Source organism: Scyliorhinus canicula, chromosome 15 (genome assembly GCF_902713615.1).
Source record: "Scyliorhinus canicula chromosome 15, sScyCan1.1, whole genome shotgun sequence".
Classification (NCBI taxonomy): domain Eukaryota; kingdom Metazoa; phylum Chordata; class Chondrichthyes; order Carcharhiniformes; family Scyliorhinidae; genus Scyliorhinus; species Scyliorhinus canicula.
In genome coordinates this window covers 127,424,107-127,449,664 of record NC_052160.1, presented here as the reverse complement: position 1 = coordinate 127,449,664, position 25,558 = coordinate 127,424,107, and the positions used below count along the sequence as shown (strand labels likewise).

The window sequence follows — 25,558 nt, the reverse complement described above, 5'->3', positions numbered from 1 at the left end:
ATCTCTGCAATCTCCTCCAATCTACATCGCTCTCGAGATATCTGGGCTCTTCTATTTCAAGCCTTTTGAGCATTCCCCAACTTTAATCACTCCCGCCATTGCCACCATTCCTAACCTCTGGAATTTCCATCCAAAATCTCTCCTCGTTTAACTTGCCCCTTAAAATCTACTTCTTTGAGCAAACCTTTGTCCTAATATTTCCTCAAGCAGCTTGGTGTCAAACTTTGATTGATAACAGTTCCCGAGAGCTCCTCTGTGGTTTAACATGTTAAAGGTGCTATGTGAATCAAAGCTGTCGTGGTACATCCCCTCAGCTGGCATTTAGAGAGCGTCCTAAATGTTGCAAACCAGCTCGAGACTCAGCATCAGAAAAATACATCCAACATAGGGCTTTGCAGCAGTTTGAGAGATATGCACACTGGACCACAAACCTCCTTTGAAATTCAATTACTGACTGTGAAATGGGAAGTAATTCTGTAATATCTTGGAAAAACTGGCGACCACCAGGTAGATTAACGAATAAATGGTTTATTCAGGCAACTAACTATTTACAGCAGGTGAGATAAAGGCTGCCATACTCCACCCCTCCAAACTCCTCACTCACAGTAAAACCTGGGCTCAGTCCCAGGATTTGCGCGTTCCAACCTGATTGGTCCGATGGGTCACATGACCCTCCAAGATATCATTCCCCCCCCCCCCCCAATAAAGGAGCACAATTTCTGTATCAAACTGGTAATGATGTCACAGCATTCTGCAAAAAAAAAGCAATCATTCTCCTAAGGGGGATCTTTTCAGCAAAATTGCTTTTCGCTTTCGCAGATACTCACAGTATCCAGTACATTCCTCGCAGCATTAAGTCTTGACATTTCATCAGAGATTTTGTGATCCTCAACAGGTGGTGAACAGCACTGGTCACTGTCTGAAATTGGAAAATAAAAACACACACACGCTTTAGCAAATGCAGATTGAGCTAGTCTTCATATTGAGGACACTCTCCGTCGTGTTGTGTGGCACTACCACCGTGCTGAATGGAATAAGTTTGGAACAGATCTAGCAACCTCAAGACTGGGCATCCATGAGGAGCTGTGGGCCATCAGCAGCAGCAGAACTGTACTCAGCCGCGATCTGTAACCTCATGGCCCAGCATACCCCCACTCTATCATTAACACCAAGCCAGGGGTTCAAGCCCTGGTTCAACAAAGACTGCAGTAGGGCATGCCAGGAGCAACACCAGACATACCTAAAAATGAGGTGTCAAACTGGTGAAGCTATTTGTGTGTCAAACAGCATAAGCAACAAGTAATAAACAGAACTAAGTGATCCCACACCCAATGATTTAGATCTAAGCTCTGCAGTCCTGCCACATTCAACCAGGAATAATAGTGGACAATTAAACAACTCACTGGAGGAGGAGACTCCACACAAATATCCCCGCCCTCAATGATGGAGGAGCCCACGTCTGCGTGGGTTTCACCCCCACAACCCAAAGATGTGCTGGTTAGGTGAATTGGCCACACTAAATTGCCCCTTAATTGGAAAAGAAAAATAATTGGCTACTCTAAATTTATTTTTAAAAATGATGGAGGAGCCCAGTACATCAGTGCAAAAGATAAGATTGAAGTAATCTTCAGCCAGGAGTACCAGGCTGCTCCAGTACAGCTACAACACCGGCATCTACCCAGCAATGTGGAAAATTGCCCAGATGTGTCCTGTACACAAAAAAAAGAACAAATCCAACCCAGCTAATTACTGCCCCATCAGTCTACACTCGATCATCAGCAAGTGATGGAAGGGGTCATCAACAGTGCTATCAATCAGCATTTTCTTAGCAATAACATGCTCACGGACACTCAGTTTGGATTCTGCCAGGGTCACTCAGCTCCTGACCTCATTATAACCTTGGTTCAAACATGGAGTTGAACATCAAAGGCGAGATGAGAGACTTTCCTTTATATCAAGGCAGGATTTGACTGAGAGTGGCAACAAGGAGTCCTAGCAAAACTGGAGTCCATGTGAATTGGGGAGAACGCTTCCAGCTGGTTGGAATCATACTGGGCACAAAGGTAGATGTTTGTGGTTTCTCAAAGGTCAATGATCTCAGTCCCAGGATATCACTGCAGGAGTTCCACAGGGGTGTGTCCCAGGCCCAACCACCTTCAGCTGCTTCATCAAAGACCTTCCCTTCACCGTAAGGTCAGGTGGGGGTGTTCACTGATGACTGATAAATGTTTCAGCACCATTTGTGATTCCTCAGATACTGAAGCAGTTTATCCCCATAAGCAGCATGATGTGGACAACATTCAGGTTTAAGCTGATAGGTGGTCAGTAACATTTGCGCCACAAGTACCAGGACATGACCATCCCGCGCAAGAGAGTATCTAATCATCTCCCCTCGACATTCAATGGTATTACCATCACTGGGTCCCCCAGTATCAACATCCTGGGGTTTACCATTGGCCAGAAACTGAACTGGACTGGCCACTTAAGTACTGTGGCTACGCGAATAGGTCAGAGACTGGGAATTCTGCGGAGAATAACTCACTTCCTGACTCCTCAAAGCCTGTCCACCATCTACATGGCTGAAGTCAGGAGTGTGATGGAATACTCTCCATTTGCCTGGATGAGCGCAGCTCCAACAATACTGAAGAAGCTCAACGCCATCCAGGACAAAGCAGTCCACTTGATTGGCACCCCATCCACCACCTTCAACATTCACTCTGTCCATCACCGAAGCACAATGGCAGCTGTGTGCACCACCAACAAAATGCAATGCAGGCTTCGTAGCCAGCACCTTCCAAAACCCACAACCTCTACCACCTAGAAGGACAAGGGCAGCAGATGCATGGGAAACACCACCACCAGCACGTTCCACTGCAAGCCACTCACCACCCTGACTTGGAAATATATCACTGTTTCTTCACTGTCACTGGGCCAAATTTCCTGAAATTCCCTCCCTAACAGCACTATGGGTGTACCTACACCTCATGGACTGCAGCAGTTCAAGAAGGCAGCTCAGCTCACCACCACCTTCTCAAGGGCAATTAGGGATGGGCAAGAAATGCTGGCCTCGCCAGTGAAGCCCACATCATAAGAAAGAATAAAAAAATTTCAGCATGGCAAAATCTCCTACTTCAATTAATTTAGGATAACCATCAAAGAAAGGCACATTAGTGACAAAGAATTGTAAACTTCCTCCATGCAAAGATCCCATCAAACATCCTCAGAGTAGGTGCAGCACGGGGTTAGATACAGAGTAAAGCTCCCTCTACACTGTCCTGATCAAACACTCCCAGGACAGGTACAGCACGGGGTTGGATACAGAGTAAAGCTCCCTCTACACTGTCCCCATCAAACACTCCCAGGACAGGTACAGCACGGGGTTAGATACAGCGTAAAGCTCCCTCTACACTGTCCCCATCAAACACTCCCAGGACAGGTACAGTACAGGGTTAGGTACAGAGTAAAGCTCCCTCGACACTGTCCCCATCAAACACTCCCAGGACAGGTACAGTACAGGGTTAGACACAGAGTAAAGCTCCCTCTACACTGTCCCCATCAAACACTCCCAGGACACGAATAGCACGGGGTTAGATACAGAGTAAAGCTCCCTCTACACTGTCCCCATCAAACACTCCCAGGACACGAATAGCACGGGGTTAGATACAGAGTAAAGCTTTTTCTACACTGTCTCCATACGCTGTCCCCACCAAACACTCCCAGGGGCTGTACAGAATGGGCTAAATGCAGAATAAAGCTCCCTCTACATTGTCCCACGACTGGGCCCCAGACCCACCCTACAACAGTTACCCCTTACTGTGCTAGTGCACCCAATTCCATGTGTTACACCAGTCATCCATTGACCAATTTAACCCAGCGCAGAATATGGGCCATTTTGCAATCCGACTAACCCAAACAAGGAACCAGTCGAAAAGTGTGTACTGGCAGCAGAGTGGCAGCTGACTCTACCCCATCCAGCAGGACTGAAATCGGTTTCAGGTCGCTGTGATGAAAGGTCACTGTCCAAAACAACACCCATCTTGTCCCCTTCCACTAGCTCCTCCCTCCAAACACCCTCGCACCCGCCATTACAAACCCACAGTTACCTTTGCAAGATTTGCATCGTTGATTAGATCAAACTTTGGAGGAAACATTGGTATCTCAGCTGTGAACAGAGGGAACAAGAGAAAATGGGTGAAAAATTAAAGACCAGAATCTCCCAGAATTCTTTTCATCAGGAAGCTTCCATTGATTTATACAGAAGCGGATGTCTCTCCGTGTGATGCATATTGCCATGTTATGTCAACAAACAATAAGTTTCCTCAAACACTATTTTCACAATTGAATTCTTCTCAGTACACACAATTAATAAGTCGAATATTCAACATCCGGAGACATCCGAACATATGAAATAGACGGAGAAATAGGCCATTTGGCCCCTCAAGCCTACACCGCCATTGACTAAAATGATGGCTGATTGGTTTGTGTTTCGAATTCCACATTCCCCATTTAACCCCGATGACCTTTGGTTCCCTTACCTAACAAGAATCTATCTATCTCTGCATTAAAAGTATTCAATGACCCCGGCCTCCACCATTTTCTGAGGCAAAGGGTTCTTTTCTTTTGAAAAAAAAAATTGCTTATTGTCACAAGTAGGCTACAAATGAAGTTATTGTGAAAATAGTCGCCACATTCCGACGCCTGTTCGGGGAGGCTGGTACGGGAATTGAACCTGCGCTGCTTGGCCTGCTTTGAAAGCCAGCTATTTAGCCCTGTGCTAAACCAGCCCCAAACTGGCATTAAAGGCTAGCACATCTTTGAGATAAAAGTTTGGATTTAAACAAAAGAACTGAGTAACAAAGAGTGAATAATCACCAGTTCAGTGTAAAATGGAGCTTTGTTCAGCATCTAAAGGAACAAGAGGAGGCCGTTTAGCCCTCGAGCTTGTTCCACCAATCAGAGAGAGGCAGATTATAACTCCACACAATCCCTTAGCCCCATACCTCCTTATACATTTGATAAACAAGACTTCATCAATCTCAAATTTTTATTTGATTTATTTATTTTTTTATAAATTTACAGTACCCAATTATTTTTTTTTCCAATTAAGGGGCAATTTAGCATGGCCAATCCGCCTACCCTGCACATCTTTGGGTTGTGGGGGTGAAACCCACGCAGACACGGGGAGAATGTGCAAACTCCACACGGACAGTGACCCAGGGCCGGGATTCGAACCCGGGTCCTCAGCGCCGTAGGCAGCAATGCTAACCACTGCGCCACCGTGCCGCCTTCAATCTCAGATTTAAAATTAACAATTGATCTAAAAGCAATACCAAACTCCACCTTTCTTCTTAAAGAAATGCTTCCTAATTTCACTCTTAAGACCTGGCTGTCATTTTTAAATGATGTCCCCTGGTCCCAAAACTCCCCAGCCAAGTTTTCCCCATCTATAATAATAATAATATTAATAATCTTTATTTGTGTCACAAGTAGGCTTACAATAACACTGCAATGAAGCCACACTCTGGCGCCTGTTCGGGTACACTGAATTCAGAATGTCCAATTCACCTAACAAGCACGTCTTTCGGGACTTGTGGGAGGAAACTGGAGCACCCGGAGGAAACACACGCAGACACAGAGAGAACGTGCAGTGACCCAAGCCGGGAATCGAACCTGGGACCCTGGAGCTGTGAAGCAACAGTGCTAACCACTGTGCTACCGTGCCACTCATTCCCATTTATTCCACACAAGGTTTTGAAAACTTTGATCAAAGCAAAATGCTTTGTGCAGAGGTTTCTGACACTTGCGCTGAAACCTCATCGAGACTGAAGATTACAAAGAAACCATAACTTGAGTTTTAAAGACAACTCTGCAATTGTAACCTGGACTGAAACAAGAGCCCCATCTACCGCACTCAAACTAAGAGCCTAGGCTAAATCTCCAGTCAGAAATCCAACTACTTACGCCCTTTGTAAATGACTCCAATGGGCACGGTGGGTTCCACGCTCACCAGTATGATGGGCCTATCCTCTGTTATTTTAGGAAGGCAGTGCACCTCTTGAGTCAGCTCCAACTCCAAGCGATGCCCCTCGTAAATGAACTCTTGATTCTGAGGCGAGATCTTCGTCTGTTTGAAGATGGCGCCCAACAATATATTGATTCTGTGAAAAACAAAGGCATGTTTTTGATGCCAAAATGATGAGAGGACACAAACCTACCCATTTCTGTCTCAATTCTTCTCATCTCTATACATTTTAAATCACTGCTTTTATGATTATTGCAGTCACCAACGATGTCTTTTAACAACAGCACAGTCTCCTGTTTCCTCGCTGAAGTGTCATTAAAACGCGTTCCAACCCATTCTTTCCCAAACACCTCCCATCCATAATTTACAGACATTGAAAATGCAAGTTTGGGATCTGCCAACCAATATTTCATTATTACTTCTTCTCTCCTACACTTCTCAATCTGTATCTGATCTTGACACCCTCGTCACAAACAGTGACCACCTTTTAAAACAACTTTATTGGCGGTGAAACCTCTTTGGACTTACTGAAAAGTTTCTATGAAATGCAACCAATTTCTCCAGATCAAACAATGGACGCGTTGACATCTCAGAATTCTAGTAATTCAAGAGGATTTCAATAGCTTTTTAAAAAAAATTTAGAGTACCCAATTCATTTCCTTTTTCAAATTAAGGGGCAATTTAGCTTGGCCAGTCTACCTAGCTTGCACATTTGTGGGTTGTGGGGTCGAAACCCACACAAACACGGGGAGAATGTGCAAACTCCACACTGACAGTGACCCAGAGCCGGGATCGAACCTGGGACCTCGGCGCCGTGAGGCCGCAGTGCAAACCCACTGCGCCACCGTGCTGCCCAGGATTTCAATAGTAAGTGGAGCCTGGGACTGGCTAAAAGTTGGGTGACGTGAAGAGACCCAAGCAGGTTGGTGAAGCTGAAGCCAATGCACAGAGCTTTTCATTATTGAGGGAGTTTATTGAATTGGTCGCTCTCGGAGCTCTCCTCCCACACAACCCAGTGTCCCAGCTATCCCCATTTATAATTTATACATGCTCAAAGACAACAATTACCCATCACCTGTTTCGTTTAACCGTAACAATGGAAATGATATTAACAAACATTAATAATGTAACTGACAAGACATTAAGAGGTGGGGGAAGTTGGGGGGGGGGGGCAGTGAGGTGAGTAAAAGGGTACCATATCAAAATGCTAAGCTGCACATCCCATCAATGATACTTCTGGTAAACGTTTATACGATAGTTGGGTGTATGACCTCCTGACAGACAGGAAGCTTATGGTTTCGAACCAAAGATAATCAAACCTACAACAACAACTTGTATTTATATAGTATCTTTAATATCGTAAAAACAACAAATGACCTTATTAGCTGTGCTGCACAATACAGAGAGAGCAAAGTTATCCAATTATGGAGAACAAGGAGGTGACAGCAGGGGAGAACCGTGTATTGTGCCGTGAAATCTGTGATCGGGCCAAAGCTACAATTACAACATCAGGAGCAAGTTCACCACCAAAAGCCAAGTCCGTAAATCAGGCAACCTCCTGCACAGAGTGAGTTACTGGAATCAGAACGTGAACCAGCTGAGGAGAGAACTCCAGAACCTGTCTCCAGCTTTTACTCAAAGTTCTGAACAGGGTACTCACCGGCCGTCTGTTGTCCATGTGTGCTCTGGTCAAAGGTCAGACCTTGGCTCATTGTGTACTGATGCTTAACTCTGAACCTGGCAGTTTTGGTCAGTGGTGGTTTGCCATTGCCTTCCCCTCTCAGGAGCAGGCCGAGGGGGAAGGTCCCAAGCCGATCTCAGCTGGAATCAAACCCATGCTGTTTGTGTTCATCTGAACCACACACCATCCATCCAGCCTACTGACGCCAACCAGAACCCCAACACCTAATGCAAGCTTTTAAAATACTGTGAAGCCAGGCACTTTTAGACTATCTAAACTAAACAAATTATAAGCAGACTGAGAGAATTGGCATGCAAGTTTTGGATCAGTGGGATTGTTGCGGGATATCCTCGAGTTAATGCTGTGTCCATTGTGACCCTCACAACCTGCCGAATGGTGATGACGTTCTGAGTAACAACAGGGTTGACGGTGAGAGGATCAGTGGTGAATGAATACTGCGTGGATTGGATTGGATGAGAGCCAGAGTCCCTCAAGATCTGTTGGGTAAGGTGAGGCATTCTGCTAATGGGAACAGGTTTTTTTTTTGTGTTTATCTTGCCTAAACCAGTCATCATTTTGCATACCTCGATCAAATCTCCCCTCAGTCTCATTTTCTCAAAAGAAATCAACCTCAACTTCGAGCAAATTTCCCTCATCCCTGGCACCATTCTAATAAATCTCCTTTGCGCCCTCTCTAGGGCCTCACTGCCTTCCGACAGTGTGGTGACCAGAAGTGGACACCATAGTCTTGACCTAACTAGAGGTTTATAACGGTTCTGAATAACGGCTGGTTCTATGTCACGTAAAGTGGTGTGGCCTCAGCAGAGTGTTTGCGTGGGCTTTGAGCAGATCACTATCTTGGTTGTTTGAGCAACGCCCTTAATAAAGCTCTCATCGTGTTTTGCTCAAATCCAGGATGTAGCCACCTCCAAACCTTCTCTCTTTGCGGCGGCACAGAAATCGAACAGGCGATAAAACTGGCTCTAAGGATTGCGGCAGGCGAAATCAGTGTAAGGAAGATTTTCTGCGAATAATTTTGTGATGGCGTCGGGAGCAAGGGTAGGTCCATCTGGGACCAGACCCACGCACACAGACTTCGAGCGAAGCACTGCCGCTGATGTGAATGTTTAACAAAAGTTTTCGACAGCAACTGTGAATAAGGACAGCGAGAGTCGGGAAAGGCTTGCATGCATTGAAATGAGTGGGGTCTGGGCGACACGGACTGCGTAAGTGGTGAAGATAAACGGGCTGCAGGAACTCGGATTTCGAAGTCTGCCAACTCTGCATGGGCCACTACTCGGCCGGACGTCAAGGTATACACAGGCAAGAAGGGAAAGAATTTCTAGATGCATGTTCAAGGGATTCTTATTGCCACATTTCCAACAGTTGGAAAGGAGGAGTGTAAACTCTAAGAGCTGGGATCCAAAAACGATGAAAAAAAAACAAAGGTCAGAGATGGGTTTGAGGAGGATTATCATAGATAGAATTTACAATGTAGAAGGAGGCCATTTGGCCCATCGAGTCAGCACTGGCCCTTGGAAAGAGCATCCAACTTAAGCCCACATCTCCACCCTATCCCCGTAACCCCACCTAACCTTTCTGGACACAAAGGGCAATTTAGCATGGCCAATCCATCAAACCCGCACATCTTTGGACTTGTGGGAGGAAACCCGAGCACCCGGAGGAAACCCACGCAGACACGGGGAGAACGTGCAGACCCCTCACAGACAGTGACCCAAGCCGGGAATCGAATCTGGGACCCTGGAGCGGTGAAGCAGCAGTGCTAACCACTGTGCTATCGTGCTGCCCATTATGAAACATGGAATGCAAATAAAGAAATGAATGAAGAAGGATTTCAATTGGTTTTAAAATATAATCAGACACCCGAGGACCTAAAGTTCGCAACATTTCTCAGCTCAGTTCTGCTCCAGAACCTTGTTCACTGGCAAACCCAGGTGCAAGTCCTTCAGTGAGTTCATGAAAATTGTAGAGGGACATTTCTCTTCTAAACTGTTACTGATTGCAGAAAGGTTCCAATTCCACCGCCACAGTCGGGAAGAAGGTGAAACCATGTTACAGTTTATAGCGCCTTGAAGAAGACTAGTTAGATATTGGGAATTTGCTACAACACTTGCTGATACTCATTGAGACCGACAGGCAGGTTTGTGGGTCACGCAGTGAAGCAATTCAGAGGAAGCTGCTTTACTGTAAGTGAATTAACTCAGAACGCTGCTGTGGACTTTGCCACATCGATGGAACATGCAACGAAAGTGGTTTCGCAGATAGTGGCTGGAGCGAAGATCCACAAAGTGGATACCTCGAGGAACAAGGCTGCAAAGGTGCAACCATGTCGCTCTTGTACACAAGTTGGATACTCAGCGGGGGAATTCCAGCGTCAACCAAATACATGCAAGAACTGAGGCAAGAAGGGTCTACATTGCGAAAGCATGCTGGACTCAGAAAATGTCTTGTACATTAAGAAGGTGCAAGTAGAACAATGAAAGTAAATACTCTACTTGTGTCTATAAATTAGTGGATGAAGTTCAGGATCACTCAAACGACAGTGAAACCGAGCTACAGCAAAGGACTAAAGCTAGGTGCTTGGTCAATGTCGGGCGATCAACGTTTTTGGGCTTATCCAAAACTTGGGAGGTCATGGAATTAAAATGGAAGTGGATTAGGGTACAGCAGTATCACTAATACCGGAGACAATTTATCATCAAAAGCTGAAGCATCTACCTTTAAAACCATCAAATGTAATCCTAAGCATGTACACTGAAGAGGTTGTACCATTAAAAGGATGCATTATGGTGTAAGTAGAAGCAAATAGACAGAGGGTGAAGTTGCCTCTTCCCGTTGTTCATGGAAACATTCCTGCACTATTTGGCAGAGCATAGTCCGCTGAGAATTGGGCTTAAGTGGGAAACATTGAATCCATTAGTGGATTTAAAGAGCAACAACGTTTGAAGTACAAAAAAGGTGTTCGAAGATTCACCTGACTCTCTGACTGTAATTGAGCTACACCTAAAAATCAAGCCGGACAGGATGCAGTTCTATTGTTGGGAACCCGTTGATTATCCCTCCGTGCTTATGCAGTAGAGTCCTTGACCAACTGCTCGAGGGATATCCTGGTGTGGTAAGGATGAAGGAATTGGCAGGCAGTTATCTCTGGTGGCCAGGATTAGATGCTCAAATTGAAGAGAAAGTTAGGCAATACCAATCTTGTGGAAAACTAAGCAACACTCCACCATTGCATCCATTACATCTGTGGGAATGGCCGACTCAGCCACGGCTGAGAATACACATTGGGCAGCATGGTAGCACAAGTTATTAGCACTGTGGCTTCACAGCGCCACGGTCCCAGGTTCGATTCCCTCCTGGGTCACTGTCTGTGCGGAGTCTGCACGTTCTCCCCGTGTCTGCGTGGGTTTCCTCCCACAGTCCAAAGACGTGCAGGTTAGGTGGGTTGGCCATGATAAATTGCCCTTAGTGACCAAAAAAGGTTAGGAGGGGTTATTGGGTTACGGGGATAGGGTGGAAGTGGGGGCTTAAGTGGGTCAGTGCAGACTCGGTGGGCCAAATGGCCTCCTTCTGCACTGTATGTTCTATGATCTATGATTATGCTGGAGGATCACACATTCTTAGTGATTGTGGACGCGCACTCGAAATGGCCAGATGTCACCCCCCCCCCCCCCCCCCCCCCCCCCGGGGATAAGACCGCCCGTCGATCGGTAGGCCCCGATCGCGGGACAGGCCATCGTGGAGGACACCCCCCCCCCGGAGTTGGATCCCCCCTCCCCCAAACCAGGATGGCCCCCCCGCAGCGTGAATGCCGAGGTCCTGCCAGGTAGGACCACACGTGAACGGCGCCGGCGGGACTCGGCTGAACTCGGTGGGCACTTGGCCCGTCGAGGGCGAAGAATCGCCGGGGGGACCGCTCCGGCGCCATTGGCGCCAATTCACCGGTCACCGGTTGAATCGGCAGACCGGCGTCGGAGCGGCGTCGCGTGATTCACGCCCCCCTCCCAGCCCCTTATATATTTTCAGTACACAGTACATGCTACCACCAAGAGTTCGCTGACAATGCTGTTGTTCAAGAGGAAACTATGAAACTATGAACACAGTTTGATTTGTGAACTCCACCAGAGATTGTCAAATGACAACAACAAATTGGTAGGAGGGAGAATATCTCTAAAAGACGAGTATTTAACTGGAGAGAGTGAGTGTTAGCATCACCAATGAGAAATGGGTATCCGCCATGATCCTAGCAAAGAGGGGACCAATGTCATACACCATACAGATAGATGATGAAAGACTTTGGTGACATCATGCTGGTCAATTACATGCCGTACAAAATTAATTCACAGAAGCTTCTCTAGAGTTTCTACTTTGGAACAGAGATCAGTGACAATGACTAGTTCTGATTCGGTTTCTGAGGACTTTTCAATGATTATGGTGACAGCTGCTGAAATAACTACTCAATAAGTAACATCCACAGAAAGGAATGAGGACACTTCTGAGTTCGCAAGTAGCCGAGTTCAGAAACGCCAAATTCAGCAAAAAAGGAATCGACGTTCACCACAGAGACTGTCTTATTAAATTGTATGTAAAGAAATAACATACCAGGGGATCTGTTGTATAAATGTTAATTGTTGCCGTTGCACTAATGAAGTAAAGACGGAAGGGTGTTATGTAACTGGGAACACAATATTGCTGGTTCTGCGTCAGGTGATGCGTAATAATGTCAGCAGAGTGTTTGCATGAGCTTTGAGCAAATCACCATTTTGATTGTATGAACCTTAATAAACCTCTCATCATGTTTTACAGGAATCCAGAGTGTGGATTCTCAATATGCACCTCAATATCTTTTCTCTTTGCAGCAGCACAGAAATAGAACAGTGCTCAATGCCTCCATTTATGAAGCCAAAGATCCCATATGCTTTGCTAACCACTCTCTCAATAGCACTCTGAGTGTACCAACGTGGACTGCAGTGACTCTAGAAGGCACGACCATCATCTCAAAGGCAATTATGAGGGGCAGTAAACGTTGGTCTTGCCAGATCAATAGATTTTTCGATATTAAAGATATCAAAGAATATGGGGACAGTGTGGGAAAACGACACGGAGATAGTAGGCCAGCCAAGATCTAGTTGAATGGTGCAGCAGGCTCAAGGGGCCAAATGGCCTACTCCTGCTCCTATGTTCCAAGAACAAATTAATAAAGCACCTTCGGCCTTCAAAGATCCATGCTCATTAAGTTCGGAAAACTGAAGTTATTGAAGAATAAATCAATGAACTTCTCCTCACACGGAGTTGTACTTTATTGGACAGGCACATGGAGCACACTAGAATGACAGGGAGTGGGATAGCTTGATCTTGGTTTCGGACAATGCTCAGCACAACATCGAGGGCCAAAGGGCCTGTTCTGTGCTGTACTGTTCTATGTTCTAACAATCAAGTAATGCAGAACTGTGTGGATTATTAGGTGGAGGGAGGGAGTAAGAAATGTATAAACCTGGCTGTTTGTCATGAGTATTTAAGTTTTATGAAGAGCTAAGATACATAACACATGATTGTAACACCTTTTAATCCCTCAACTAAGACAGCAAGTCTGTACGTACCAGTTTTTAGGTGCATTTCAAAGTAACTATATGGCATGCTGATAAGACAGTGACAACTGACATTCAATTTTAAAAACTGTATTGATAAGATTGCCTTTAACAACTGACAAGACCAGGGCAGCACGGTAGTGCAGTGGTTATCACTGCTGCCTCAGGCGCCGAGGACCCAGGTTCGAATCCCGGCCCTGGGTCCCTGTCCGTGTGGAATTTGCACATTCTCCCCCTGTCTGCGTGGGTTTCACCCCCACAACCCAAAGATGTGCAGGTTAGGTGGATTGGCCACGCTAAATTGCCCCTTAATTGGAAAAAAATAATTGGGTACTCTAAAATAAAAAATAAAATTGACAAGACCAGAGTGGTACGGTGGTGTAGTGGTTAGCACTGCTGCCTCACGGCGCTGAGGTCCCAGGTTCGATCCCGGTTCTGGGTCACTGTCCGTGTGGAGTTTGCACATTCTCCCCGTGTCTGCGTGGGTCACACCCCCACACCCCGACAACCCCCACACCCCTACCCCCACAACCCCCACAACCCCAAAAAAAAGATGTGGAGGGTGGGTGAATTGGACACGCTAAATTGCCCCTTAATTGGGAAAAAAGAATTGGATACTCTAAATTTATTTTTAAAAAGAAAAAAAATTTAAAATACAATCGACAAGACCAGAAAAAGTGTTTTATTCCTCAGCATTGGCACTGTTGCCTCAATTATGATATACATTCACACCAACATAGAGGGGTAAAGTCAATAAGACTGCTCTTCCACAGGAGGGCTGCTTTCGATGATTTGAGATTGAGTGACAGCACCACTTCTCCGTGCCCCTCCGTGTTCCTTCCAACACAGCTTCTCATTGGAAGTGTGGGATCAGTGAACAGGCAGGAGAGGGAAAAGTAAAATGAGCATCAGAGACCCAGAGAATGAAAAAAAAAGGCCGTCTGCTCAAACTCGAGATGTTTTCTAAACTTGCGACACGCGATCATCAAATCTAAGAAGCGACAGATAAACAAGGAGGCTTACGTGTTGTAGGAGTGAATGTAAATTTTAAGCAGGGTAGCTTGCTGCAATGAGAAGATGTGGATCACAACTCTGTGGAGGATGTCGTTGGCTTCAGCAAAGAACTGGTCAAATCCCCAGCATTTGGCTTGATCCGCCTCGAGGATATTGGTGAGGATGGGAACCAGCAGATCCTTCAAACCCCTGGAGGAAATCAGCAAAGGGAGAACGGGGACACAGTGGATCAGATCCATCGACCATTGGTAGACACAGAGATTATTAACCAAACAGAAGCAGGAGAAAGTGGAAAAACACAAGACCCATGAAGGTGTTATGCCTTTCACAAAGATCATGGGCGGAATTCTCCGTCCCCACGGGGGGTCGGAGAATCGCCCGGGGCCGGCATCTGGCCTCGGGGGGTGCCCCCACGGTGGCCTGGCCCGCAATCGGGGCCCACCGATCGGCCGGTGGGCCTGCGCCGTGGCGGCACCCTTTTTCTTCCGCCCCGCCATGGCCTTCACCATAGCGGAGGCGGAAGAGACCCCCTCCCCTGCGCATGCGCCGGTATGACGTCAGCAGCTGCTGACACACCGGCGCATGCGCAGACTTCCGCCTTTCTGCCCCGGCTGACGGGGTGCCAAAGGCCGTTCACGCCAGCCGGCGGAGCGCCAAACACTCCGGCGCGGGCCTAGCCCCTCAATGTGAGGGCTTGGCCCCTAAAGGTGCTGAGAATTCCGCATCTTTGGGGAGGCCCGACGCCGAAGTGGTTCATGCCACTCCGTCCCGCCGGGACCCCCTACCCCGCCGGGTAGGGGAGAATCCCGGCCCATATCTCATCTTATTGATCAACCCCATATTCCAACCTTATCGTTGGACCAGTGAGAGTCAGTACCTTCAGGAACTGTCCCCCAGTGAGAGTCAGCACCTTCAGGAACTGTCCCCCAGTGAGAGTCAGCACCTTCAGGAATTGTACCCCAGTGAGAGTCAGCACCTTCAGGAACTGTCCCCCAGTGAGAGTCAGCACCTTCAGGAACTGTACCCCAGTGAGAGTCAGCACCTTCAGGAACTGTACTCCAGTGAGATCAGCACCTTCAGAAACTGTCCCCGGTAAGAGTCAGGACCTTCAGGAACTGTCCCCCAGTGAGAGTCAGCACCTTCAGGAACTGTGTCCCAGTGAGAGTCAGCACCTTCAGGAACTGTGTCCCAGTGAGAGTCAGCACCTTCAGGAACTGTGTCCCAGTGAGAGTCAGCACCTTCAGGAACTGTCCCCCAGTGAGAGTCAGGACCATCAGGAACTGTCCCCCATGAGAGTCAGCACCTTCAGGAACTGTCTCCCTATGAGAGTCAGCACCTTCAGGTACTGTCCCCCAGTGAGAGTCAGCACCTTCAGGAACTGTCTCCCAGTGAGAGTCAGGACCATCAGGAACTGTCCCCCATGAGAGTCAGTGCCTTCAGGAACTGTCTCCCAGTGAGAGTCAGCACCTTCAGGTACTGTCCCCCAGTGAGAGTCAGCACCTTCAGGAACTGTCTCCCAGTGAGAGTCAGCACCTTCAGGAACTGTGTCCCAGTGAGAGTCAGCACCTTCAGGAACTGTTCCCGATAAGAGTCAGAACCTTCAGGAACTGTCCCCCAGTGAGAGTCAGCACCTTCAGGAACTGTCTCCCAGTGAGAGTCAGCACCTTCAGGAACTGTGTCCCAGTGAGAGTCAGCACCTTCAGGTACTGTCCCCCAGTGAGAGTCAGCACCTTCAGGAACTGTCTCCCAGTGAGAGTCAGCACCTTCAGGAACTGTGTCCCAGTGAGAGTCAGCACCTTCAGGAACTGTGTCCCAGTGAGAGTCAGCACCTTCAGGAACTGTGTCCCAGTGAGAGTCAGCACCTTCAGGAACTGTGTCCCAGTGAGAGTCAGCACCTTCAGGAACTGTGTCCCAGTGAGAGTCAGCACCTTCAGGAACAGTCCCCGGTGAGAGTCAGCACCTTCAGGAACTGTCCCCCAGTGAGAGTCAGCACCTTCAGGAACTGTCCCCCAGTGAGTGTCAGCACCTTCAGGAACTGTCCCCCAGTGAGAGTCAGCATCAACAGGAACTGTGTCCCAGTGAGAGTCAGCACCTTCAGGAACTATGTCCCAGTGAGAGTCAGCATCTTCAGGAACTGTCCCCCAGTGAGAGTCAGCACCTTCAGGAACTGTCTCCCAGTGAGAGTCAGCATCAACAGGAACTGTCTCCCAGTGAAAGTCAGCACCTTCAGGAACTGTACCCCAGTGAGATCAGCACCTTCAGGAACTGTCCCCCAGTGAGAGTCAGCACCTTCAGGAACTGTCCCCCAGTGAGAGTCAGTGCCTGGGGATTTGTACTGCTGTAACTCAATTAAATTAATCTAAAAAGATGGAACTTGCATTTTTGAAGTGGCTCGCCATGTTTTCAGGCCACCGCGACCAATTAATTGCTGTTGAAATGGGCAGCCTGATTCTGTAAGCAGTGAATTCGATGATCGTTGTGGTGTTGCTGTGGGGAGATACGCAGCCCCGTACGCATGCTCTTCTCCAGATCATGCAAGGAGATGTTTACCAAACAACTGAGCATAGGCTTTGGTTTGATGACTTGAACATTGCAGCACGCCCTCAGTGCAGTTTCCTAGAGTGGGGCAGGAACTCAGTCTGACTCTCAGCCAACTGAGCCTCCCTAACGCATCAGCTCGTAGTCTTTGATCACATCTGTCATGATCCAATCAACTAGTGAATCAGGCTCAAGGGGCTGAATGACCTCCTTCTGCTCCCAATGAGTCTGGGCATCTGTAGAAGGATCATTTAGATCCAAAACGTTAACTCTGTTTCTCTCCACCCACCTGCTGAGTTTATCCAGCATTTTCTGTCTTTATTTCAGGTTTCCAGCATCTGCAGTATTTTGCTTTTATTTATAGGCCAGTGCATCTTGTGGGTTGCCTGTATGATCATCCCTTGCCCGTTTTTCTCAACATGGCCGAGATTCTCCACTGTGAGTCCGCCCCGCTATCGCTGTCAGAGAGGACGGAGAATCCAGCACTCAGCCAAATCCCCCATTTACTACGGCAGGATTCGGAGGTAGAATCATGCCCCATGTTCAACTTCAGATTAACCTAATGCACTCCAACCGCCTAACTATGAAAATCCAGCCAGCAGTAAATGAGGGACAGCGGTAGACCCTGCCCCATTGTGACCCAGCTATGGGGGACTTACTGACAAAGCCTGCAACTGGTCGGCAGTTCATAACTCCACTCGACTGGTCCGCAGTCCCTCCACTGCACTCCCGCAATCGCTCCCTCTGGTTTCTCAGTTGTGATTTTAAACCTGGAATTAAACCACTTAGAGATTATACAAAGCTGGCAAATCTCAGAGATGGACAGATGGGACGGTTAGGAGGGAAGCGAGGAGGTGGGGGAATGAATAGGATAAAAGAACGAGTAAGGGGTTTAATGGGATACAGATAATGGGATGAGGTGGAAGGTATTGGAGATGGTATGGGGAGGACAGGAGATAGAAGTGGGTGGACTGAAATGAGACTAATGTATTGAGATAGGGTTTCCAAATGGATGGCATGAAATGGAATAGGAAGGCAAGACAGCTAAAGATGGGCAGATAGATGGGTCAATTTGTAGTGCGAAAATTGCATGGGTTAATATAAAGATGAGATTGCTAAAAGTGACATACATCATCTCCTTGTTCTTTCGGGGTCCTCCATACGGAATGAAGGGTAGACTGCCCGTGGCTGCTTGGTAAAATGTCACACCAATACTCCACAAATCCACCGTGACACCATACGCCTTTTTCTGAGGTTTCCGAAGTACAGCACGTTCATACATATCCGGATGCTGCCAGGGGGGAAAGGCAAACCAGTTGAGATTGTAAAATTGATTTCAATGATTCCCTCCCCTGTTCCCTCTCAACTCCCACCAATTCTGCTTTCATTAAGGCACTGACTGACTGTCACTGGGATTTAATTCAATAAGGGTCTTCTGGTGAGCATCAAGAGGGAAACAGTACTCAACAAACTATTGCAGGGGTGGGCAAACTACGGCCCGCGGGCCGCATGCGGCCCGCCAAAGGTATTTCTGCGGCCCACCAAGTCATTAAAAAAAAAAAAAAAAAAAAAATTTTTCTAAAAAAAAAAAATTTTTTTTTAAAAACAAATTTTTTTTTTAAAGGTTAATGGATGGGGGGGCTGTTGGATTACTTACTGGCATAGGGTGGATACGTTGACTTGAGTAGGGTGATCATTGCTTGGCACAACGTCGAGGGCCGAAGGGCCTGTTCTGTGCTGTACTGTTCTATGTTCTATATGAGGCGCCCAGAATCATAACCGGGTGAAGTAATTATTTTACTTAATATACTATGCGGCCCTTTGTGAATTGTGAATTTCTGAATGCGGCCCTTGCACGGAAAAGTTTGCCCACCCCTGAACTATTGGGATTGAAGGCACTCAAGTTCCCAGGGCCTGATGGCCTACATCCTCGAGTGTTGAAGGAAGTGGTAGCAGTATAGTGGATCTACTGATTATAATATTCCAAAATTCCCTGGACACGGGAAAAGTTCCAGTGGATTGGAAACATGCTAATGTAATGCCCTTATTCAAAAAGGGAGGGAGACAGAATGTAGGAAATTACAGAGCAGCTAGTTTAATATCTCTTGTTGGGAAATTGTTAGAATTCATTATTAAGGGAGTAATATAAGGACGTTTGGAAAGTCAAAATGCAACCCATCAGTCAGCATGGTTTCATGAAGGGCAAATCATGTTTGACTAATTTGCTAGAGTTCTTCGAAGATGTAACAAGCCAAGTGGATAATGGTGATCCTGTAGATGTAGTATATCCGGACTTCCAGAAGGCGTTTGATAAGGTGCCGCACAGAAGGTTAATACACAAGGTTAGGTCACATGGGGTTAGGGGTAATTTATCAGGTTGAATAGAAGACTGGCTGATGGATGGAAGACAGAGAGTCGGGATAAATGGCTCCTTTTCTGGATGGCAAAATGTAATTAGCGGGGTGCCACAGGGTTCGGTCCTTGGGCCCCAACTATTTATATTAACAACATGGATACAGGGATAGAGGTCTATAGCCAAATTTGCAGATTACAATAAAATAGTGGGTTAGTAAGTTGCAATGAGGAAATAAAAACCTTACAAATGGATATAGATAGGTTCGGTGAGTGGGCAAAAATGTGGTAGATAGAATTTTAAATGGATAAGTGTGAGGTCATCCATTTTGGTCAGAAAAATGGAAAAGGCAACTTCGAGAGACTTCGGGGTGCTCCGGTGCAGAGGGGTCTGGGTGTTGTTGTGCATGAGTCGCAGAAAGCTAGCATGCACTTTCAGCAGGTAATGAAGAAAGTGAATGGAATGTTGGCATTTACAGCTAAAGGAATAGATTATAAAGGTGAGAAATGTTGTTGCAACCGAACAAGGCATTGGTGAGACCATACCTAGAGTATTGTGCACAGTTTTGGTCCCCTTATATGAGGACAGTAGTAGCATTGGAGGCAGTTCAGAGGAGGTTCACTGTATTGATTCCAGAGATGAGGGGTTTGTCTTAGGAAGGAAGATTGAGCGGTTTAGGCCCATACTCTCAAGACTTTAGAAGAATGAGAGGAGATCAAATTGAGGTATATAAGATGATAAAAGGTATGGATAAAGTAGACGTGGAGCGGATGCTTCCTCTTGTGGGGCATTGTAGAACAAGAGTTCATAGCCTCAGGATAAGGGCAAGTTTAAAACAGAGGCTGAATTGTCAACCCCTGCTCCTAGTTCTCATAGTTCTTGGGCGTGATTCTCCGCTCCCCACGCGGCGTGGGAGAATTGCAGGAGGGGTTTAAATTCACGCCCCCCTCGCAATTCTCCCCCTGCTCGGAAGAATCGCCGCTCGCTGTTTTTCACGGCGAACGGCGATTCTCCGACCCGGATGGGCCGAGCGGCCTGCCGTTCGCAGCCATTTCACGACGGCGGCAAACACGCCTGGTCGCTGCCGTCGTGAAACGGGAGTGAGAAGCCCATTTGGGGCTTGTAGGTGGCCTAGAAAGGAAAGAGCAGCACAACTGTGCTCGGGAGGGGACAGGCCTGCGATCGGTGCCCACCGATCGTCGGGCCGGCGTCCAAATCGGACGCACTATTTCCCCTCCGCCGCCCCTCAAGATCAAGCCGCCACGTCTTGTGGGATGGCTGAGGGGAAAGGCGGCCACTGCGCATGCGCGGGTTCGTGCCGTCAACGTCATGATGTCAGCCGCGCATGCGCGGGTTGGAGCCGGCCAACCTGCGCATGCGCGGCTGACGTCATTAGGCGCGCCGGCCGCGTCATTCTCGGCGCGATGCCCCCACGGCCGAGATTTACGGAGCGCCGCTCCTATCCCCGCCGGGAGGGGAGAATAGGGGGCAAGGAACGGCCTCCGAGGCCGTCGTCGGCCGAGTTCACGACGGCCCTCCCGATTTTTCCCGGGAGCGGAGAATTCCGCCCCTTATGTTCTGATAAAGAACTATTCTGTTTAATTCCACCTTCCAGCTTGCAGTCTGTAGCCGTGTAGGTAACAGCACCTCAAGCACAAATCTGGTCTTCTTGATTAATAAGGGGATTTCTTGAATAATAAGATCAGGGGTTATGGGGAGAAGGCATGAAAATGGAGATGAGGAACATACCAGCAACGATCGAATGGCAGAGCAAACTCAATGGGCCGAATTACCTAATTCTGCTCCTATATCTTATGGTCTTATTATGCCCATCTGGCCAAATAATGACAGGTGGCTAGCCAACTGTAGGCAGATTGTTGCCAAGACTAACCCAGGACTTTATCTCATCTCCCCTTCATCCTTTTCCTCCAGTGGCTGTTATTTGACATTAGGTAAGTCGACAACGACAATGGACGCAATCAAGAACCTCCTGGCCGGTATAACTCCTTCAAGCTCCCGGAGATACAAGTAATCCCATTCTTTCTCACTAATATCCTCCCCATCCTCCTCCTGTTAGGTCTCCAACAAGACCATGTCTGATGATGAATGTCATTGTGTTACAGCTACATTCAATTAATTTTGGAAGGGTACTAACCAAATACTCCTCTGTCCCGTACAGCGACAGGAATTTTTCATCGTCCTCTAGTTCCCGTGCCGCTCCGAAATCCGTCAGTTTATAGATTGATTGACCATCATCCCCAACCACTCGCATGATATTCCCCGGCTTAATATCCCGATGGACAACTCCATTCTCCCTCAACTGGTTCATACCACCAACTGGTAATAGAAGAAAAAAACGAATGATAGTGGAGAAAACAGGGCGCGATTCTCCGCAAATGCGGAGAGTCGTAAAGGCTGCCGTGAAACCGGCCGTGTTTCACGGCAGCCTCCGCACCCCCTCCCGGGACCCGATTCACTCCCCCCGGTCGGGGCTAGCATCGAGGCCCCGTGAAGAACGGCATCGCGGGCTTAGCGAACGTTCGCTAAGCCCGGCCGCCAAGACTCACGGCGGCTGACGCGCACGATGACGTCAGCCGCGTATGCGCGGATTGGACGGGTCCAACCCGCGCATGCGCAGATGACATCATCGCGCATATGCGTCAAACCCGCGCATGCGCGGTCTGTCATGCCCCTGAGCCGCCCCGCGGACTGATCCTGCGGGGCAGCGGAGGAACAAAGAGTGCGCGGATATCGGATCCGCTGCCCGCGATCGGTGCCCACCGATTGCGGGCCCATGCCACCCTTGGCACGGCCGTGGTGCGGCCGTGCCAATCGGTGCCATGGTTGTGCAGAACGGCACTTTGCGGCCGTTTTCACGAATGGTGAGAGCAGGTGTATTTAAATTCGTGAAAATGGCCGTAAAGGCCTGGGAACTCAGCCCATCGGATAGGGGAGAATCGCTGTTCACCGTAAAAAAACGGCGAGCAGCGATTCGTGTCGTGGGGCGGCCGTGGGGGGGGGGGAGAATAGCGGGAGGTCGGGAAAAATGTCGGGAAGGCCCTCCCGCTATTCTCCGACCCGTCGTGGGGGGCGGAGAATCGCGCCCACAATTCCTGTAAAAGTGTCAACATTTTCCTTGTGGGACCTGAATGATGAAGTGACATCTCTCCAATCTTTATCCTTCAATCTGCATCACTAAAAAAAATAAAATCTGATGATCTGGTCATTATCACACTACTCTTTGTGGGAGCTTGCTGTGCACAAATTGGCTGGCACATTTCCTACTCTCTTCTGAAAGGTTGTTGAGGCTGGGGGGGGGGGGTCAATAAAAATGTCAAAACTCAGATTGATAGATTCTGATGAGCAAAGGGATTTAAGGATTAGGGAACTAAGGCAGGTAGATGGAGTTAAGATACAGGTCCTCCATGATCTCAGTGAATCACAGAACAGGCTTGAGAGGCAGAATGGCCTCTTCCTGTTCCTGTGATTTGGCTGATTCTTTAAGGGAACAAAGTCCAATTGATATCAAGGAACACAGTTCAATTGCTACTAGATGTGGGAGATTTTTCGATTGCTTGGCTTAGTAGTAACACGTGCACCTGCTCTCTTCAAGGTTCCTGTTCGCCTGTACTGAATGGAGTACAGCTGGTATGTTGCTGTTTGGTGAAGACATAGATCTGTCCTCCCCATCATTTATCCTTCAATCAACTCCACCTCACTGGATTGTCAGAGTTCAAAGTACTTTATTGGCTGTGAAGGATTTTGAACACCCGGGAGAATATGAAAAGTGCCATGTAAATACTAATTTTTTTCTTTGCCTGGTGTTTATAAATGGCAGCTCCAGAACCAACTTCAAACCTCCCTCAGCCAATGATCTGCGAGTGACTTGGGCCTGAAGTAGGTGAAGCATGGTGGGAATGTGACACTCTTAATGCCAATGGTTTCTGATTGGTGGCTGGGTTTAGGCCAGAGTATTAGACTGTAAATATCTCAATTCCCACCACCCACTTGCGAATTTTCTTCTTGTAGCACAGATCCACGAAATGACCTCCTTCAGTGTAATCAGGGGAATGCAGAGACAGTGAAATACTCACCAACACTTCCCATGACAATCAGAAACTCAGATTCCGACAATCCAAATGCATTTTCCGATTCTTCCAGAACATTGAGCAGACTCCCGCCAGCGCAGTACTCCATCACCAGGACTTTCTGTTTGGTGGCTCCCTAGAGGACAGGCACACTGAGAAACATCAAAACCCCACAATACACAGACCCAGGGAGCAGGATGCAAGACAGCAGCGAGCCTGTGTATATATCAGCATCTCGTAATTCTGCACCAAGGGTTCCGAGCATCAACATCAGCTAGGCCCGTATCGTGGGAATTCACAGCATAAAATTGAGCTCTTATGCGATGTTTCCTGGTTCGCAGTGTTTATTGGGAATTCTAGGAATAGGAAGAGGCCATTCAGCCTCTCAAGCCTCTTCCATCATTCAGTAAGGTCATGGCCAATCTGTGACTTAACTCCATCCAGCCAAGTGGAGTCTCTTCTGTAGGATGATTCAAGAGATGTCTCTGATGTTGCTCTGGGGGTGCCTCTTACATGTGATGGCTTGTGATGGAGTGGTGGGAGGGCAAGTGGCACTGCCCATAGCTCTGAGGGAGGGTGGGAGGGTCTCTCGCCCACTGTTTCTGCACAGGGGTGAGGGGGAAAGATTTCTGCTCCTGGTGCCAAGGTGAGGGTAAGGATTTCTTCCACTGGGTTGCCACGGTTCTGAGGGTGGGGGTGGGGTGGAGTTTGCAGTAACTGCGAAAGAGCATTGTTAACTGGATCAAATACTTACCACTTCCTCCACTGCAAACAGTTTCACAATATTCTTGTGGTTTAATTTCCGTAACATTTCAAACTCTCTCATTTGCACTTCATAAGGTCGCAGATAACTGACATGATTAAACACTTTGACAGCATACTGATCACCGGTTTTCTGAAAAAGTAGATTTTGAAACTTGTTACAAATCAGACAGGAACAGGAAAAGGCAGTGAGCCCAATCAACTCTTCACTTTTAATTAGATCAACCTTTTCACCATCGTTTTCTCTCCACAGAAACACATCTAATCAATGACCCCCTTCATCATGTCTGCCCCAACCTTCTCCCTCGTAAATTATTTCTTGTGCCTATTATCCTCTGGGTAAAATTAGTCCCCTAAACTTTTGTCTTATTCTTAATATCCTCATTTTATTTTTTTTAAATATAAATTTAGAGTACCCAATTTGTCTTTTCCAATTAAGGGGCAATTTAGCGTGGCCAAATCATCTACCCCGCACATCTTTGGGTTGTGGGGGCGAAACCCACGCAGACACGGGGAGAATGTGAAAACTCCACACGGACAGTGACCCAGAGCTGGGATCGAACCTGGGACCCTGGCGCCGTGAGGCTGTAATGCTAACCACTGCGCTGCCCTATATCCTCATTTTAACTGTTCCCTGGGAATTAAACTCCAATTGTGGAACAGTTCCTATTACATTTATATTTAATTTAATTTTATTCTTTTATCTGCAAGATGCTGACACCACTGTCCTGCAAGGAGCCAGATTAGACACCTGTCACAAGTGATTGGACAGTCGCTGGTATAACTACCTGGTTATAAATGGTCCAGTCAGAGGCAACAAGCTGTATCCTTCTCTATCTATCTCTGCACCCATCCCTATCTCTCCCACAATCTCTCCCTTTCTCTCTCTGCAAACCTCTCTCTCTCCCCTCCCATCTTTCTTTCTTTCTTTCATCCCAACTCACCCTGTCTTTCTCTCTCATTCGCTTCCCAAGCCCCTCTCTCTCCCTCTTCCTCCCAAAACCGCTCTCTCTCCTCAACCCTCCTCTCTCCCCCAACCTCTTCTCTCTCTCCTCTACACCCCCCCTCTCTCCCTCCCTCCCCTCCCTCTCTCTCTCTCTCTTCCCCCAAACTCCTCCCTTTCTTTCTCCACAATCCCTCTCTCTTCCACCCCCACCCCCCCAGCCCCTCTCCCTCTCTTTCTCACCCCAAGCCCCTCTCATTCTTCCTCCCCAAACCCTCTGTCTCTCTCTTTCACCCCAAATCCCTTCTGTCCTCTTCATTTTCTCCCCAACCCTCTCCCTCTCGTGCCCCCCTCTCTCTTTCTTCCTCTCAACCTCCCACTCGAACATTCTCCCCCAAGCCCCTCCCTCTCTCTCTTCCCCAATATCCCTCTCTCTCTAACTTTCTCCCAGCAAGCCCTGTCTCTCTTGCTCCAGCCTCCTCTCTCTCCCTCTCTTTCTGCTCCAAACCCCCTCTTTTCCCCAACCCCCTCTCCCTCTCTCTCATTCT

General features: G+C 47.8%; 1 protein-coding gene across 1 annotated transcript in view; it reads right to left on the bottom strand.

Annotated features, from left to right (window-relative positions):
- The window catches only part of LOC119978681 (serine/threonine-protein kinase TBK1-like), a 77,097-nt gene that overhangs the window by 36,830 nt on the left and 14,709 nt on the right, over positions 1-25,558 (bottom strand). The window contains exons 3-11 of the mRNA XM_038820471.1: positions 24,060-24,200; positions 23,312-23,441; positions 21,373-21,554; positions 17,995-18,155; positions 17,524-17,634; positions 14,336-14,515; positions 5,962-6,158; positions 4,104-4,162; positions 828-919 (exon numbers count right to left, since the gene is read on the bottom strand). Coding sequence (XP_038676399.1) covers positions 828-919; positions 4,104-4,162; positions 5,962-6,158; positions 14,336-14,515; positions 17,524-17,634; positions 17,995-18,155; positions 21,373-21,554; positions 23,312-23,441; positions 24,060-24,200 — 1,253 coding nt within the window. The remainder of the gene's footprint in view (positions 1-827; positions 920-4,103; positions 4,163-5,961; positions 6,159-14,335; positions 14,516-17,523; positions 17,635-17,994; positions 18,156-21,372; positions 21,555-23,311; positions 23,442-24,059; positions 24,201-25,558) is intronic.